General features: G+C 41.9%; 4 protein-coding genes across 23 annotated transcripts in view; 2 read left to right on the forward strand and 2 right to left on the reverse strand.

Annotated features, from left to right (window-relative positions):
• Positions 1–13,748, forward strand: part of LOC109536279 (bromodomain adjacent to zinc finger domain protein 2B) — a 28,211-nt gene extending 14,463 nt beyond the window's left edge. For 5 of the 19 annotated variants that reach the window (XM_048667853.1, XM_048667860.1, XM_048667861.1 and 2 more), the window contains 20 exons: positions 1,322–1,598; positions 1,659–2,000; positions 2,586–2,606; positions 3,176–3,383; positions 3,448–3,670; positions 3,729–4,037; positions 4,098–4,406; positions 4,462–4,580; positions 4,634–4,788; positions 4,839–5,076; positions 5,312–5,377; positions 6,125–6,169; positions 6,655–6,708; positions 7,123–9,540; positions 9,603–9,781; positions 9,836–10,136; positions 10,846–10,967; positions 11,025–11,294; positions 11,491–11,844; positions 11,902–13,748. In XM_048667853.1, coding sequence (XP_048523810.1) covers positions 1,322–1,598; positions 1,659–2,000; positions 2,586–2,606; positions 3,176–3,383; positions 3,448–3,670; positions 3,729–4,037; positions 4,098–4,406; positions 4,462–4,580; positions 4,634–4,788; positions 4,839–5,076; positions 5,312–5,377; positions 6,125–6,169; positions 6,655–6,708; positions 7,123–9,540; positions 9,603–9,781; positions 9,836–10,136; positions 10,846–10,967; positions 11,025–11,294; positions 11,491–11,844; positions 11,902–12,058 — 6,167 coding nt within the window. In that variant the 3' untranslated portion in view covers positions 12,059–13,748. The remainder of the gene's footprint in view (positions 1–1,321; positions 1,599–1,658; positions 2,001–2,585; positions 2,607–3,175; positions 3,384–3,447; positions 3,671–3,728; positions 4,038–4,097; positions 4,407–4,461; positions 4,581–4,633; positions 4,789–4,838; positions 5,077–5,311; positions 5,378–6,124; positions 6,170–6,654; positions 6,709–7,122; positions 9,541–9,602; positions 9,782–9,835; positions 10,137–10,845; positions 10,968–11,024; positions 11,295–11,490; positions 11,845–11,901) is intronic. The other 14 variants (XM_019902430.2, XM_048667855.1, XM_048667854.1 and 11 more) reach the window with 14 other exon arrangements.
• A 173-nt stretch (positions 13,749–13,921) lies between these two features.
• LOC109536287 (adenosine 5'-monophosphoramidase HINT1) lies at positions 13,922–14,611 on the reverse strand. 2 transcript variants are annotated; one of them, XM_019902441.2, is made up of 3 exons: positions 14,542–14,611; positions 14,301–14,474; positions 13,922–14,250 (listed from the first exon to the last, which is right to left on the reverse strand). In XM_019902441.2, exons 2-3 carry the CDS (start codon positions 14,409–14,411, stop codon positions 13,981–13,983), a joined length of 381 nt encoding a protein of 126 aa, XP_019758000.2. In that variant the 5' UTR covers positions 14,412–14,474; positions 14,542–14,611; the 3' UTR covers positions 13,922–13,980. The 2 variants fall into 2 exon arrangements, with proteins under 2 accessions (XP_019758000.2, XP_019757999.2); XM_019902440.2 differs by having other exon boundaries at positions 14,301–14,580.
• Positions 14,612–14,911: 300 nt separating this feature from the next.
• Positions 14,912–15,507, reverse strand: LOC109536288 (RING-box protein 1A). The gene has a single exon (XM_019902443.2). It carries the CDS (start codon positions 15,375–15,377, stop codon positions 15,036–15,038), a length of 342 nt encoding a protein of 113 aa, XP_019758002.1. The 5' UTR covers positions 15,378–15,507; the 3' UTR covers positions 14,912–15,035.
• A 425-nt stretch (positions 15,508–15,932) lies between these two features.
• LOC109536286 (deoxyuridine 5'-triphosphate nucleotidohydrolase) overlaps positions 15,933–17,210 on the forward strand; it is a 2,152-nt gene continuing 874 nt past the window's right edge. The window contains exons 1-3 of the mRNA XM_019902438.2: positions 15,933–16,069; positions 16,138–16,505; positions 16,633–16,778. Of these exons, the coding sequence (XP_019757997.2) occupies positions 16,023–16,069; positions 16,138–16,505; positions 16,633–16,778 (561 nt within the window). The 5' untranslated portion in view covers positions 15,933–16,022. The remainder of the gene's footprint in view (positions 16,070–16,137; positions 16,506–16,632; positions 16,779–17,210) is intronic.

Consider the following 17,210-nt stretch of genomic DNA (forward strand, 5'->3'; position numbering starts at 1 on the left):
AAAATGCTTGAATTCAAGAAGTTTTAGATTTGCGTGGTTTTTTTTTGTTGCAAAATCCACTTGAACATGACGCTGCTTTTTTCGAAGTTTCTCAACAACCATTCGAGCCAGAGAATTCGTTTTGGCATCGTTGGAAAGAGAATTGAAAACTCGATTGTCGTAACAACGTGAGTGAGGAAATTCGAGTAGTTTTGACCCAGAAAGCGAAATTGGAATATCAGACACTTAGGTGCAAGATTATGCCAAAATTCCATGTTTTCCGTCCCATTTTTGCTCATTTCTCGGAGGCAAAAATAAAAATTCGAATAGTTTTGGCCCACGACCCCCCCTGGATCCGCCCTTGCCCTAAAGGTTCTAATATGCGCTTCCGCACTATTGCCGCTGCAATTTATGCAAGGGTGGAATGGTAGTGTACTTATCACCCCATTTTAATAGCGAATTTAATGCGCCCGCTAAAAATATACCATTACAGTCACGAGCTCATGAGCTCGGGCAGCTAAATAGTTGCAAAACAATGTCGGTAGGAGTGTATGATTGCGTTGGGGACGGTGGATATTTTGCAAACAGGGGTAAAAGTTGAATACTTTCTAGGATTTGATGAGCGTTTGTTTCAATGAAGTATTTGTTCGAATTTGGGTTGTCGTTGGCGGCCAGTAACTGGGATGGGGGCATCGACATTAACACTAAAAAAGCTGAAAAAAGTTTGCTCCCACCCATTTGACGCGCGTCGCGGCGCACTACGCCCCATAAAGGCCCGTCGGCCGGATTTGCTGCAGCATTTGATCTGGGCAAAGTGTAACGCAAATGTAATTTGTTTTATTGATCTACTTTTCTTGGGTCGAGGCTCGTCTTTGCGCCCGTCCACCTTTCACCCCTGCCCCGAAAAAGGGGTAGAAATATGAGTAACGACATGTTGCCGAAGTGGGTGGGAATGTTTGGTATCGGGGTTTCTTTGTAGCTGAGTTTTTTTTATATAAACTCAATGTGAGTAAGCGCATGGTCGAAAGGGTTCTGCGATACTCCTAGGATCAAAAAGAATCTAAAATATATCTATTCTAAATTGATTTTCCTTGAACTCGCTGAACGCTTGTTTCATCGGTCATTTTCCGCATCTTTGTATAGGATTTCAGCCGCTTTAACTCCATGCCTCCCATAGCTTTATTAAAGTGATGTAGTCACAGGCCTTTGGCAGATCGACAAATAACACGCCGCTCTGGCTCCAGTTATCAGCAATTTTAATCGCGTGAAACCAAATGAAGCAACAATGAAATTCTTCGCATATTTTGTTGGAACTGAGGCAAATTTATCCTGTAATTAACAGCTGCTGCCTGGTGGTCGATGGCGTCGCACTTTGCCGCTCAGGACTATTTGGCCCGTTTGCAAGCGACAGGGCTGAATTTTCCAATGGGTGCCCCAGCCGACCCATATGCTGCCATCGGGCTTCCATCCATGGCGTCCTTGCAGCCCCACAAGACGAAGGGCGCCGCTTCCAAGTCGATTTCGCGCTCCAGTTCGGGCGGAAGTAGCAAAGACAAAATGTCCTCACCACCCGGTACATCTGCAGGGACCAAGATGGACCATCACAACTCCAAAATGAAGTACGTGCGACCGCCAATGGCCAGTCGAATCGTTTTATCTCAATTGTGTTATTGTTTTAGCAAGCCATCGAACAACTTGAAATACTCATCTTCCACTGGTCTGACCATTCAGCCGAGCCTCAAGATGTCAGCTAGTGCGAACTCTGCTGGTAGTGAGCGTAGTAGAAAATCGAGCAGCGGTAGTGATTTAAGTTACTTGAATAAACTGGACGGTAAACAGAAGAACAGTGGTTCGGCGAGCGCGAAATCTTCTCTGGATGTGCCCACCAGCATTTACTCGAGCACGATGAATATGAGTAGTGGGCAGGACAAAAGTGGCGCTTCCTCGGGTTTAAGTAATGCTAATATGCAAAATTCCGTCAATAGTGCTGGTGTTACGGGATTACCTGCCAGTATTTTAAGGTGAGTTAACTGTAAGGTGAACTGAATCAGGCAATTCCTGCTCCTCTTGTACGTCCCAACATCCCACCAGATTCAGTGCAATAGATTCCTCAAAAAAAATTAATCAGTATCATGAGATGAGGATTTAATAAACACTCTAAGTTCACTTGGCAATATCAACAGGTTGTTGCTGCTCGTGTATTTGCAGTGTTTAAGTTTTCACTTACATTTTGCTGAGCTTTGTGCGTAGGCAGCGATCCCTTTTAGCTATGAATGTTGTAATTGGTTTAAACATCTTTATAGTTTCTGTTGTTGTCATCATTCACAAATCTTATCTTATCACAGCACAAAACATTGGGAATCGTTGTGTAGAAATAGGCATGAATCGATGATTAGGACCTGATTTACATGTTAGATATCTAATTTTAATTCAGTTAGCATCTGCGATGCAGTGTGGTGAACTACTTTACTATATTGTCAAGCATTTAGGTACAACAATTGATCGTTTAAATGTTCAATCGCTTCCCTTACGTAGTCAAGTCTTTTGTTTCGTATGATGTGGAGTAAAAAGCGATATTTATTAACCAAACATTTTTTTCCATCCAGTGCTGCATTGGAGGGAAGCAGGTAAGGCGGGGTGTTTTTATTTGTTTTAATTGTAGATTGTTATACTTTTCCATTAATGAATCCCCGATTGAATTAGACAGCTTCACTTTAGTTCAGTATTTCTATAGAGTTTGTTGAGTTTTGTTTATTGGAAATCTAGTTAAGCAGGCAATATAGTAGAGTATAGTAAACTGGTTTTTGCAACAATCATGCTCTTTGGCTTCAAACCGTCCTTTCCACATGCTGGTTTTCCTTGACTTGCGGTGTCTGGTTGAAATTTGACCAGACGTTACCATTAGTAGCTGTTGTAGTATGACTTGTAGAAAAGGGGCTTTTGCGGCCGTTGCGTGAAATTGATGCGTTTTTTGCACTTTGAGGCCGCTGTGAAAATTAAGTTCTTCTCCAGACCGACCTGAAGGCGCGAAAAACTCATCAGTCTCAATACTAGGAAAAATTACTAAAGTTCTCCATTAAAGGCGTGTTTTTAACAGTATTTTGCACAAATACTTTCAATATAAATCGCAATAAACTAGTACTTTTCCGTAGGATAGTTGCCTGGGTTATTCATACGGTTTGTGCATGTTTTACAGTGATCCTAATTCAATTTTGGGCGGTGTTAGGTTGCCCCCCGACACCGAGATCATCAAATACACATCGTCCATTGTGGGCCCCAAAGTTCCAGGCACAACCAATCGAGGCCGCAAGAAGACGATATCACTTGATCCTCCTTCGGTGAGCCTGTTGCCTTCTGCTAATAGCCACATGTACATGGAGCGAGCTAAACGAATGAAGTTGAGCGTAAGTGCTAGGCCGCTAGCGTTTTCTGTTAGCGTTTTTGGTAACATGACCTGTTTCCAAACAGGATCAAGAAGTCACGTCGCCCGATGCATCTACTTCCGATAGAGTTGAGGTGATCAAGTTGCCCGCAACAAATGGAAGTCCTTCCGGCATTTTGCCCTATTCTGATGCGTCGGGAGAAGCTCCTCTCAACCTTTCGTTGAAACCAAGCTGGGCAACAACTGGCAGTAGCTCGTCGCTGAACTCCCTTAGCAACATGAGCGCTAATATTGGATCTGATCGGATTTGTGAGCAAACAACCGTTTTCGGTTGAGGAAGCAATGTTGAGCTTTTTCCTAATCGCAGCTCGTCGGAAGCCGGGCCCCAAACCACGCAGGGTGATTCCTGCCGAGGCAACGCCTCCTCCAACCACTCCTCCTAGTACAATTGTTTCTGCTTATCTTGGGTCTGAATCGCCTCGACCTTCTAGCCGAAATGAAGGTTCTGACGGCGGCAGCTCAACATCATCCACATCAGCTACGGCTTTCTCCGGAAGCAGTACACCCGGCACGATGCTCAATCACAAAGAGGGCAGGCCCAGGAACTTGGGACGAGGCGTCAGCAAGCCGAAGAAAAATACTGTAGCCTCCTTGCTGGCTCAAAGTAGAGCTTTGGGTGAGCGTTAAAAACACTACGTGATTGTTTGCTGAATAATTTCGATAAACTTTGCCTCAGGTATCAAGCCAGTTCCCATCCTGGATCCGAACATGTCAACGAATCAACAAATGAGCCTATTGAGGTCGAAGGTTTGGGCTGCTGAACAGTATATTGCGGAGACAGGCGGCGATGATAAGGCTATGATTAAGAACCTGCAGGATAGAGGCAGGGTAGCGCTTAGCGACGGCAGTACGGCCGATGCGTCTGATTCTGATAATCTAACTGATTCTAATCGTACTGATTCAGATACTGAGTCGGAGGCACCGGTTGCCAGCAAGAAACAGAAGCAGTACGACGAGCGCTTGTTAAGAGTCCCTCTAGAAAAAGGTGCGTAGTCGCTATATTGAACGGCTTGAAAGTCTGAACAAGTCGATATTCTTAGGATGGCGGCGAGAGACAATTCTCAGAGGAGTTACCAAAAGCGGTAGCATTAAAGGCGACGTCACTTACACAGCCCCGTCGTCTTCCAATAAATTTAAACAGATGTCAGACATAACACAGGTATTCTCTTCTATCTGGATACTTAATCTGTACTAATAATGCTCTCATTTCAGTACTTAGAATACCAAAAAAACGCGGACTTAACCAAGGATAACTTTACGTTCAGCTGTCGTGTGATCATCGGTGATTATTTGCAGCCGCTTCCTCCGGAAATACAAACCGAAGGCAACGATCTGATTTATTTAACCGAAGAAGATGTGAAAAATAGGTAAATTGTGGGCGGGACATTTCTGCTAAGGGATCTTTACAATTAAGTAGTGATTTCAGATTAGATGAGCTTGGAGCTGCTATGCGAATCAATTTGCCAGTGGAGCAGCGAATCGAATTGGCCCGGAGGCAGCAAGCGGCTCGAGCTGCCGCCAGGCAGGAGAGGGAGCTACAGAAATTGACGAAAGAGTTGGAAAAAAATGAACGACAAGAAGCCGTCCGAAGAGAGAGGGAAGCCAGGTCTCAGCAGATGATGGAGGTATGTCCTTTAATGACATACAAGAGACAGGTTAGAAGAAGGTTACATCTTAATTATTGTCGATGTTTTAGTCGTCTGCAGGCTTAATGGATGGCAATTTTGTAATGTTATGATTTCTTATTGGAGACCGTCTCAATTGTACCGTTTGATTGCTGCCAATTTGCTCTTTACGTCTTCCCATACCTTGAATATTGAACGTTTTTTATCCACTCGCTCTGTATTACTCGTTTTAAATCTGTTACTTAAACATTTTCTTGCATGACAGGCAAAGCGGAAACGGCAAGAGGAGGCTGAAAAACAGAAACTAGAAGACCATCAAAGGAAACAGCAGGTAGGCGCGCTGAGTGATGGGCTTCCGAAATTGCTTGGATTCAGTTTCTCATCTTATGTCCGGCACTCACGATACAATACAACATCGCAGCCCGATTTTTTTCTCGGATGGGGGCACACTCGTAACGATTTTGCAGTACGATATTTACTTTCAATCGATGAACATGTCGGACGAAAATACACTGTTAGCGGTCTAATCAAAAACGGGTTATTTAAAAGACGAACATTTACTAGAAGAATTAAGATTGTAATCAGACGATGGGAGAAACACCTCCGAAAAAATTCGTATCGAAAAAACCACGTCCCCAAGACAGATAACAACTGAAAATACTATAACGGAGATTTACGGCACCAGATTTGCTGGAATGTTGAACTAATTTTAATTCTCTCGATAAGAAAATGTATCGCTGTAAGCCATTTTCAAAATTAACATGTTATTTAGTCCGGAAATCGTGCCTAAAAACACACGGTCCGATAATCAGTCCAACCAACTTTGCAGTACTGCAGCAGACTGCAGGTTTGTCTGCAACTTGACCGAAGCGCCGAAACACACTTCAAATTAGACTGCGATTTTCGTTGTATCGTGAGTGCCAGGTTTTACGTTTTCCTCCTTCTTCGCCTCGGGTTTTGTTAAGCAACATCTCATTTTTTTTAATTCTTTAGTGGTTTTACATTTGCAAAGCTTGGCTAGTGTTAGACTAAATTCTGCGCAATTTACTATTTAAGTCTAAAGCATTTTTTCTTGCAGGAGAGAGAAATTAAAAGACAACAAACCGCCATGCTAAAGGAGCAAGTGAGTATTATTAAGGCGTATACGAGTTTTTAGTTGTGTGTGAAAATTAGGCGAAATGATTGGCATGATTTTAGATTAGCATATCACGTGTGCCGTGTTAAGTGATACTAGATTTCTTACTTTGAGAAGTTGGTTACTTCAACTTATGCAGACGAGCGCAAGACACGCCAAGCGGATCATATAAATACACGATTACAGTTCCTTCATAATTATTTTCTAAGAATAAGCATTGGTCTCAAGTGGAGGGTTGAGGAAAATGGGTTCTTCTGGCGCAATTTTCGTTTCGTAGATTTACGCACATTCATAGCAAGCGGTTGGTCGTTTAAGAACCCATTTTTTTAAATCTTGTACTCAATATATCGATGTTAATTGTTCGTTTCGCTTTTTGTTCCATTTCCATGTGACAATATTTTTGCTAGTGTTTGTGCATATTTATCTTTCATAGCTATTTGTAAATACTGTCACGCAATTTTTTCTCTTCCTAGATCTACATACAGGAGATCAATAAACAACGAGAAATGCTCTACACTGTCGAGCTGGTATGGACAATTTCTATGAGTGTTATTCTCCTTATTTCTATTTTGCTTATCCACGTTGAGGAGTAACACTGATTCTATCGCATCTTACTATTATTTGCTCAGAGTCTTTGTTTTATTGCGTAACGGTGCTGGTGTGGCTAATTGTCTCTCTATTTAGTTGCGGTTCCAGCTGTTTAGTAACATATTAACATCTTTCGGATCGCAGTTAAAAGCACAGCTTGTTCCACATAAGGAGAAGCTTTCTTAAAAGCAAATATAATCAACTTCAAATGAATGAATGAATGATCAAAGTTGTCCTTTAGCTGATATTCGTCTGGAATTAATCAAGTAGCTTTTTGGTAATTGTTAATAGCATGTTTTAAAATCTGCTTTGAAATAGTTCACTGCCTCAAAGTAACAACCATTTTGTAATAGGAGAAGGAACGCAGAAGGCAACACCTTGCTCTGATCAAGTCTATGGAAAACCGACGAAAGATGGAGGAGAAAGAGCGCCGAAAACAGCAATTGCTAGCGGAAAAGCAGGCGAATAAAGAGAAAAAACTGGAGCAGAGGAAAATGGATCTGGAAATTCTAACAGAGTTACGAAAACCCTGCGAAGATCTCGAACTAATGAACCAAAAGCAGCTGCCCGACTTTGAACGTATTTCCGGCCTAAAGTTGCCTGGGGAGGCTTTCGCTAACACTCTGATGGTTTTTGAGTTTTTACATAATTTCGGTGAAACTTTGGGCTTCGACATGGAATCGTTACCCACATTGGAGTCTTTGCAACAGGCGCTAATGTCGAACGAACATTATTACGAAGCAGAAGAGGAATTGTTTTCAGTAATGACTCATCTACTAGTTTGTGCCATCGAGGATCCGGGCATTCCAAATCCGGCAAGACATACCACTATTCTGGGACAAAGCCTAAGACAAGCGGATATCACTCCCTCTAATCTATCAGAGATTCTTCGCATTTACTTGTACGCCAATGCAACAGGCGAAGTCAAGGCGCTTACAGGCGTACATTTTGAAAGAGACCGTGAAAAACGTATCGCGGATCACCATCAAACTGAGGAGGAAATGCAGCAGACTGTGGCTGGTAAAAATAGTCATTATTACGAACTTCTGCATGAAAACTCTACGTACAAAATGTCGGACCTGCTAAGAGAAAAGCCCTTCATGGCTTTATCTCCAACAGACAAAGCGTCAATATTGGCGTTCATCTGCAACGAACTTTTGCAGAATAAAGCGGTACTCAGGCAAATTGATAGTTCAATGTCCACGATGATAGAAAACAAGAGAGATAAGTGGTTGCTGGATCAAAAAATTCGAAAGTTGAAGGTGCTACATAATAGAAAAGTGAAAACTGAGGCGATGGAACGATCTCATAACGAAGACGGCACAGTGGATTCGCCGCATATTCTTCACAAAGACGAGCTCCTTGATGAAGAGGACCATGAAATGAGCGACAACGAAAGTGTAGGCACACAACCAGAGGAAGAAGAAGATGCGAAACTATCCGGCGAAGAACTGGCGAAAAAACTGGAAAAGTTAATACAAACCTCGGAAAACCATCTAGCGTCCAGCAATCAGGCATTATCGCAACTTCGGGCAGTAACTTTTGGAGAAGATCGCTTCTTCCGGAGGTATTGGTCTTTTCCGAAAGCCGGTGGAATATTCATAGAAGCCATGGAATCTGCAGAACCAGAAGAGTTTGAAGAACAACTGATAGGCGACCACAAAGAGACCATCAACAATGGAATCAAGAGCCTGAACGAACTCCACAGCGTCATCGAAAATGTGGATAAAATCAACGACCACGCTATCGACAAGGAAGTGAGCAGCATTGTGGAAAACCAAAATATCAAGGAGGAAGATGTTAATAAAGACAACGAAAATGAGCACCGAAAGACACCCAACCGACTAAGTACCATGGAAAACGGAGACATTTACGAGCCAAATCTAGAACAATTAAAGCAGAGTGTTGAGCACCTGGTACAAACTATGGAGCAAGCCGTTGACAAGGAAAAGGAAGAACCGGCTAAAGAATCTCAAGATGAGCCAGAAGGAAAACGTGGCAAGCTGGAAAGTTACAGCAGTGACTCTATATCAAACAGAAAATTCAACCTCTTTGAGCGATTGGGGCAGTGCATGGAGCGCGAGAATAAAACTGAAGAAGATCTGAAGGCCGAGGTCAAAGCCGAAGTGAAGGAAGAATTGAAGAATGAGATCTTAAAAGAGTTGAAGCAAGAAAGGAAAATTGAGCACATCAAAACGGAGTACGATGAAAACGATGAGGTCAAATGGTTCAGCATACTACATAAAGATGGTTCGACTTGTGGAGAGGTGCATCCCGCCTCGGCCAATTCTAAAGAACCGAACGATGGAAAAGTTCCAATTTTTCCGCCGCCCGGTTCCAACACCAGCAATTATCATCACAACTGCGAAAGTCCAGCTCCGCTCCAAATGACCTCCGATGAAAGCGCTCAACTGGAGCACATAAAGAAGCACGGCAAACCTTCAATGCCCGGCAAAAAGTCCGTTTCGAACGAAAAGCGGTTTGGTTGGTGGCGGATGAAAAGCTTGGAGCAACTCAGGGAGCTGTTGGATAACTTGCATCTTCGAGGTGTGCGAGAACGGGAGCTGAAGCGAAGTTTCCTGCTCACCATGCAGCAAATGTACAACAAAGGAAAGCTCGTAATTGAGGAGGGACACCCGGAGTTGACAAGTTTAGTTGGAGAGAATATCGAAGGGGTTTGCATGGTGGAGGAAGGAGCCCCAATGCCTTATGAGGCTGGCTGGTGGAGCAAGGCCGTAGCGCATCGAGTAGATATGGTTTTACATGAGCAGGTAAGTTGTGGTGGGAAGCATAGTTGAGCATGAAAAAGCAGTGATTTTTCTTTTAATCTCAGGTGGAAGCTTTGGAAGATAAAGTGGCTAGCGCCAGCATGCAGGTCAAGGGTTGGAAAGTGCCTGAGAGGGACGACTCCGAAATCCCCTATGGAGAAGTGGTTGGCATAGTGAAGCAAAAACTCGCCTCCTTGGAGCAGAACATCGAGCGAAGATATTTAAAACCGCCGCTTGGCATCAAGTATGCAATCAATCATTTTGGCAAACAACAGGATATTTTACGCGTTATTTCCAGCGCAAATATGCGGTCAAGCACCGGCAGCACTCAGGAATCACCTCACCCGCCCACTCCAGAAACCTCATCAGCAGCCCAACCAATCGCGTCACAGTCCACTCCAAGTACAGGCGACGACATCCCGAAGGGCCTGGTTACTTGGAGGGAGGCCATCAATCGTGCGGCCACTTCTTCCCAGCTCGCCATGTGTCTTTATTCGCTGGAATCGTCCATCGCTTGGGACAAAAGCATCATGAAAGCTGTGAGCGAACAGGCTGTATTTAGCGTACAGAACGCCCGCAAATATAACAGCAAGCTCAGTGTGGGTGCTTGTGCCTTTGCCTTTTGTCCTCTTACGCTACTCTACAGAATGCATGCACCTTTCGGCTCCCCGGTTTTCAGCAGCGCTCATCAAAGGATCAATTTAGTTTTCGCTTTGCTTAAATCGGCGGGTTGGAAACCGGGAGCCGGCAAAACTCCACAAGTCTTGCATGATCATGCACCTGCAACTGGTTCAATAGAATCTCGATTATTATCACCATTAACACAACATTGTTCATCATCCACTAATGGGCGGTTTTCATTCTGCAACATCCTGATAATTTCACTTCATTCTATTGGAATTTTGTTGGATATGAAGCTAGATTTCTCTAATTTACCTTTGCAGTGAAGTTGCTTGGTCTGTTCATAACGTGCCTAGAAAACTGTGTTATTTATATCATTTGTGGTGTGGTGTTAGTTTCACTGTACATAAAAGGGCGTCTTTTGTAGAGTAGTGTAACTATTAAAACTTAAGGGATTAGTTGAACGGGCTTGTGACGCTTCTAAGATAGGGTGATACACACTTGTGTTGGAAAATTCGAATGTTTTTCGGGCCTTTGAGCCGTTGTGGATAAGAAATTCCCTCTCCATGGGAGATGGCCTGGAAGCCCGAAAAACTGGCCAATTTATGCAAAAAGCACCTTTCTCACTTGAGCCCTTTCAACGTGTATTATTCATACAATGTTTTTAATTGTTTTAAATATTTCCAGAATTGCCAATTTTGCCAAAGCGGAGATAATGAGGATAAGTTGCTGTTGTGCGATAGTTGTGACAGGGGATACCACACCTACTGTTTCAAACCTAAAATGGACAACATTCCTGAAGGCGATTGGTGAGTAAAGTTGTAAACGCTTTCAATTTAATAATTAGTTTGGTTGTGTTATTGCAGGTATTGTCACGAGTGTATGAACAAAGCAACTGGGGAACGGAATTGCATCGTTTGCGGCCGAAAAGTGTCACTAACAAGCACAAGATTGGTGGCTTGCGAGCTTTGCCCCCGGGCTTATCACACCGACTGTATCCAGCCGCAGATTAATAAGGTTCCGCGCGGCAAATGGTACTGCAGTAACTGCATTTCGAAGAAACCTCCGAAGAAGGCCGTTAAACGCAATAAAAGTACTCCGAGGGAGAGCGAGTCTTCCGATCAACCACCTGCTAGGTGATTATTACAGCGTTTCAAATTGTCTTTGCTTAAAACTGTGTTTTTTAGAATAGTTACAGTTGGTAAAAATTGACTAATTCACACTAATATTTAAAAAAGAATGATTTTTTCCGCGAATAGGACGGCGGAAAGGTTGAAATGAACAAGCTGATTGTGCTAACTGTGCCTTAAAAGTAGCCTTTTTCTCTTCTAGTCCCACTCCTTCGCATAGCTCAGTAACAACTAACGAAGATCAACCGACAACGAATTGCAGTCAAGAAAGTGATGTATCTTTAATTTCGAATGCCAGTGTGCCCATTGTGAATGTGTCCGTTGAAAATTCGCCATCGGCAATCGCGGCGAAAAAAGAGAAGGAAAAAGAGAAGGCCCAAAAAAAATTGATAAAAGAACTGGCGCCCTGTAAAAAAATTCTCGATGATCTCGAAAGTCATGAAGACGCGTGGCCGTTTCTCTTGCCAGTGAACACGAAACAATTCCCTACTTATAAGAAAATCATTAAAATACCCATGGATCTGTCTACTATTAAGAAGCGATTGCAGGACTTGACGTAAGTGGTTTTCCAGCCGTTGATAAAATATGCCTGAAACATTCTGCATTGTTTCAGCTACAAGTCGAGGGACGAATTTTGCGCAGATGTCCGGCAAATCTTCAACAACTGCGAAACCTTTAACGAAGACGACAGTCCGGTTGGTAAGGCAGGTCATTGTATGCGTCAATTTTTCGAGACACGATGGACCGATCTATGCTCTAATCATAGTTGAGAACTGTTAAATATGTACAACTTGTCTAGGTTTTAAGGCGTATGCATAATACAGAAGAAACTATCAATCGCAAGGTTTGGAACCACCTCGAAAAGCCTGCTAAACTCAAGTCATGCCTACCTCAAGAGGTCATGTATGTGTAACGTTGTAAATGAAGATACTGTTTTCTGAAAAGCCAATTTAAAAATAACAGTTTAGACGATATGGGAAACAATAATTTCGGCTCCTTTTACATGTGCATTCGCTTCGTAATGCTGTTTCATTTGTTTTGATATTTTTTCATTTAAATGTGTTGACCTCAAAGGGAACCTGTTCCTGGTTTAAACTGTACAATTTGTAAATACTAATAATTTCCTAGATTTATAGCTGCTGTTCTGCCAAGTAGTGTTTAGACAAAAACATGAATTTCCCAAAAATGCAAGCATATCTTCATTTACAAAGCCAATGAAGTTATATTGTACATTGTTGTGGTGCTTGTTTAGTAAAACATAATATTCGAAAAGTAATCGATTTGAAGCACTAGTTAAATAATAACTACAGAGTGATCACGAATTCAAATTAAATTACATATTTTAAATTGTTTTAAAGTGAGACCATTTTGGTTTTTGTTATTTTGTTGCCTGTCTTGACTGAAATGTGGTATCTGCGTTTAATGGTTGGCAGGCCACAAAATGACTACAGCGTTTGTGATTTGTTAAACGCGTGTGATTTTTAATTAAATTAGGAAATTGAGAATATTTATTTGATCCAGTGTCTGATAATTAATTTTTGCATCGTTCATTTGATCGCTCTGTAAAGAACCGCGTCGAGAAAATGTAAGCAATAATTTTGTGGTTCTGGAAACTTTTTGACTACAAACTGGATTATGGCAAATATTGAAACTCGAGCGGTCTCACCAGGCAGGTAATTCGGTTGCGTGATACGATTTAATATTGCTTCCTTTCTTTCATGAACAAATGGACATTTTTGCAAAAAGTACATCACTTAAAAATAGACTTAATTACGTGCTAGTTTGTGATTTAATTTTTATTAAAGCGACTTGTATTTTTGATATTTTCTGTTTTAAATGTCTTATTTATTTAGATTCAGGTTTGCTTGTGTTGAGTCAAATGTTACTTTCTGCAGCATAGGTTTGCTCTATTACATTTATCAGTATGGTTATGATAAGTGAAGGAAACGTTCGGAGCGCTCTCTTGGTTTTATCCAAATTAATAAATCACAATTTTACCAACTATCAGCATTTAAAATTTTCGATATGCTGCTTATAATTGTACAAATTATATTTAATTAAATTAGCCATTGTTTGCCAGTATAAAACAACATATGTTTATTGTAAATAAATTAAGTCATTCATTGGCTGAAATCTAATGTTCTCACCAAAACTCATTCTTGAAGAAATCAGCTCTACGAACGTTTTGACTTGCAATCAATTCATTGATTGCGTGTATTATAAAATGTATAGAACGCGCACTATCGCTCAATTTCCAAAACTATCCAACATCCTTGTGTACGCTGCTGATAAGTCATTTGTATAAGCTGAAATAATAATTATGCAGAATGTTTAAAATCTTAATGAATGTGTTTTTTTGGTAGGCTAGTTCTGTGCAAAGTAAACTTTGCTCACTTAGGACTAGAACTTATGTATTTGAGTGTAAGATATTTATATTAATTATATTTACTTATAAATGTATGATTTTGTTGTAATTATTTTTACATACTTACTTTCGATAGTTAGTGGTAGATTAATTTAGCAAGATTCTGAGCTTCAATCTCGTATCTGGACGAAATTGTCCTGTATTCTGCGAATGAAATCAGCAATAAAAGGGGCTGAAGATTTGGAAAGGTCCAAATAAATGAAATTGGTCCAGGCGATTTAAAATGTATTTCAAGCGAACTCATGTAAGCATTCAAGCCCAATATTCCTAACCAGGTGGCCACTGCATTTGCCTGCCAGACAGGACATGAACGTGCAAATGGTACACCGACTGGGCCCCAACAGAGCCATCGTTAATAACGATTCGAAATCCCTTGTCCAGCTTTCGAGTTGCGGCGATTTTCTTGGCAACAATCAGTAAGTGACCAAGAAGACCCTCGTCTGAATCGCCGGCTTTTGAAAGCTGGGCGATCGGCTTTCTGGGGATGACTAGAAAGTGAACAGGAGCCTGGGGGTTCACGTCATCGAACGCAACACACTACAAACACAATTCTAAGGGTTGTAACTTGGAAGTAGGCGGCCAGTTACCTGGTCGTCTTCGTAGATGAACGTGCAGGGAATTTCCTTTCGCAGGATTTTGCCAAAAATCGTATTTTCCCCAGCGTGGGCCTCCTGGGCCAGTTTCACTTCATCGGACATTGTTTGCGAAAGTTGAGCTGCTGAGCAGCACTCCACAGGATAAGGATCAGAACCTGTCTATATCTATGGATCAGAATAAAAGGGGCTATTTGCAGAGACAAGTACTTCTCTGCTATTTGGTTAATTTTACCCGGCAGGAGCCACAGAACATAGGGGGGATATTTTGTGGCAGGAGCTTTCACTTTTGACTTTGACGTTAGCACTATCTGAGGGAAAATAACCACAATTTTTTACCGATTTTGTTCAGCGGGAGATTTAAACTGGTTTTTTAATTTCCAGCTTCAGCGATCAATAAGTCGATTCCTTCAACAAACGGTGGCAATTCGAGACGTTGTTGCAGAGCCTTCCAGAATAAAAAATCTTTCTTGGAGGTAGGTAGTTCACTTTCAAAGTTGGCCGCTGTATAGCCACCTTTAAATCTTTGAAGACACACTCAATTCTGTTCCAAACCACCCAATTTTGTGTCAGCCGTAAATTGTCCTTGAAAGTATGAGACAACATGCAATGAAAAACCTGTAGCCTTTATTTTACAACTAGTCCGGCCAAGCATAAATACAATTTAGAGATTATCCGCAAACGTTGCTTACAAAGAACAAAAACTGAATAGATTGAACGCTTGCTCCCCTAGTGTCCATACTTCTGGAACTCCCATTCTCTGTTGTCCAAAGGACACACTTGTCGAGTCTTAAGCCACCTGGAGATGCAGTGAAAGTGGAAGGCATGATTGCAGACGCCCCATGCCACAGTGCATTCTTCGCTCGTTGCTGATGCTTGATTTGCCTGACACTCGATGCACAAATCCATTATGTGATTCCGGCAAATGGCACAATTGTCCACCACAATGTCCCAAGCCCACAGGGCCACTGCATTCCATTTTTTGACCTCAAATCGCTTCTTCTCGCCCTTAGAACTGCTGGATGTTGGTACCTCCATTTCGTCCATATCCACATCCATTGCGGCTGCCATTGACTGCGATTGACCAGTTTTCTTGATCGGTGATCTTGATCTAACAAAATTTTAGTAATTTGAATGGTTTGAGAAAAAATTTGGATGACACTGTCAGAATAGCAAAACAAAGAAAATGGAGGTGAAATTCGCTCGCATCTAGTGGTAGACCTGATATTTGAATTTGCGAGGATCTTGGCAGCTCTGGCCCCGGTGAATGGCGCGCAGTTTGAACCGTCAGCTTAGTTTGGGGAGTGTTGCCGCAACTTCAGACGGTAAAAACTCTGACCAATACTATTTAGGAAACATCATGCTTTTTTTTAAATAATGTGGTGTTCAATTTGTTCGCGATAAACACTTCACGGCGCTAAATGTAAATATTCAAACTGCGCGCCATTCACCGGGCCTAGATGCTCGTATATCCAAGTATCTGGGCTACCACTAGACGCGGGTCTAACATCCGGCTATCTTTGTCCAGACACCTTATTACGACAAAGACGGAGTACTTTCAAAATCTGGCTTTTGTTTTGTTACTCGCCAAAATATCAATCAGTAAAATAATTTTTTAGGTTATAACTATTTTAATCTGGCATTTTCACTTAGCGCTGTCAGTAGAAGGCCTGAATTATCTCTCAAAGTTCGGGAAATTCATATTTTTAGTGCACTATGCGGTTTGGCGTAGGTTTTTTCAACTGGTTCCTCCCTCCAAAAGTGTATGTCAAAAATTGGCGCGGATCTACCGGGTCAATAATGCTGATAAACGGCCACATTCTGTTCCTAGTTGTTCCTTGAGTCGTACAGTTCTAATTTCAAGTCAGCCCCATTCTCCAAGCACCAACATGACTGAAGAAAGCACCAAAATGTCCACTGAAAACCTCGCAATGTGCACTGAAAGTGCCAACAGGTCTAATGAAGGAAAAGATCGCCTTGTTCTGAAGTACATTAAAGCAGAACCGGGTGCCTTCGCCCCCACTAGAGCGACTCCAAGATCAGCAGGGTATGATCTGAAAAGCGCCGTAGACACTTTCGTTATGGCCGAGGGCAAATCCATTGTTACAACGGGGCTCAAAATCGAACTGCCCGACGGATGTTATGGGCGCATCGCCCCCAGATCTGGCCTGGCTATGAATAATTTTATTAACGTTGCAGGTAAGACTTTGATAGCGATTAGCAGCTTTATTGGGGCTTACTGGGGCTCAAGTTGATTGGGACACACAGTCCCAACTGTACATTAATCCTCATAAGCCAAAATTGATATCGTAACTCCCTCTTTCAGCCGGAGTGATAGATCAAGACTACAGGGGAATCGTCAAAGTTATACTCTTCAATCATTCCCATTTAGACTTTCACATCAAGAAAGGAGACCGTATTGCTCAGCTGATTTGCGAACGGATCTATTATCCCGATATCGAAGAAGTTCAGGTATGTATAATGCTAAAGGCGTGTATTTCCTTGCCATTATCAGTGGAAGAATCCTCTCTCATTTTCGTTCAAGAGCGTATCGTTCAGTATTCAAAGTATTTAGGCATCTAAACAAATATTTACTGCAAATATCTATGAACATTTGGAAAAAAGTAGAATTTATGGTTGGTATTCGGCAAGCAATTTCTTCTGTTGGTTAAAGTTTGCTTGTGTCTTGTAAAGTCCGGAATAAATATTCTTTGGATTGTTCGATTCATTAAATCTTTAAAGTCAAGGGGGGGTTATGTAGAAAAAATGCAGTCTTCTGTTATCTATGAAATTAGAAAAATGATCGTCCTTTTGTGCAAGGGTGGCGCAAGATTATTGCAAAATTTCATGTTTTCCGTCCCGTTTTGCATGTTTCTCGGAAGCAAAATGAGCAAGAACGCTCGT

Source organism: Dendroctonus ponderosae, unplaced genomic scaffold, assembly GCF_020466585.1.
Source record: "Dendroctonus ponderosae isolate FM_Combo_2020 unplaced genomic scaffold, Dpon_F_20191213v2 Dpon_F_20191213_6, whole genome shotgun sequence".
Lineage (NCBI taxonomy): Eukaryota > Metazoa > Arthropoda > Insecta > Coleoptera > Curculionidae > Dendroctonus > Dendroctonus ponderosae.

Bases quoted from the DNA above. Each gene is read 5' to 3' on its own strand.
- LOC109536287 (XM_019902441.2), bottom strand. From the start codon at position 14,411: ATGTCCGATGAAGTGAAACTGGCCCAGGAGGCCCACGCTGGGGAAAAT. The intron at 14,251-14,300 runs GTAACTGGCCGC...TTGTGTTTGTAG, and splicing joins TCATCTACGAAGACGACCAG to TGTGTTGCGTTCGATGACGT.
- LOC109536288 (XM_019902443.2), bottom strand. From the start codon at position 15,377: ATGGCAGCCGCAATGGATGTGGATATGGACGAAATGGAGGTACCAACA.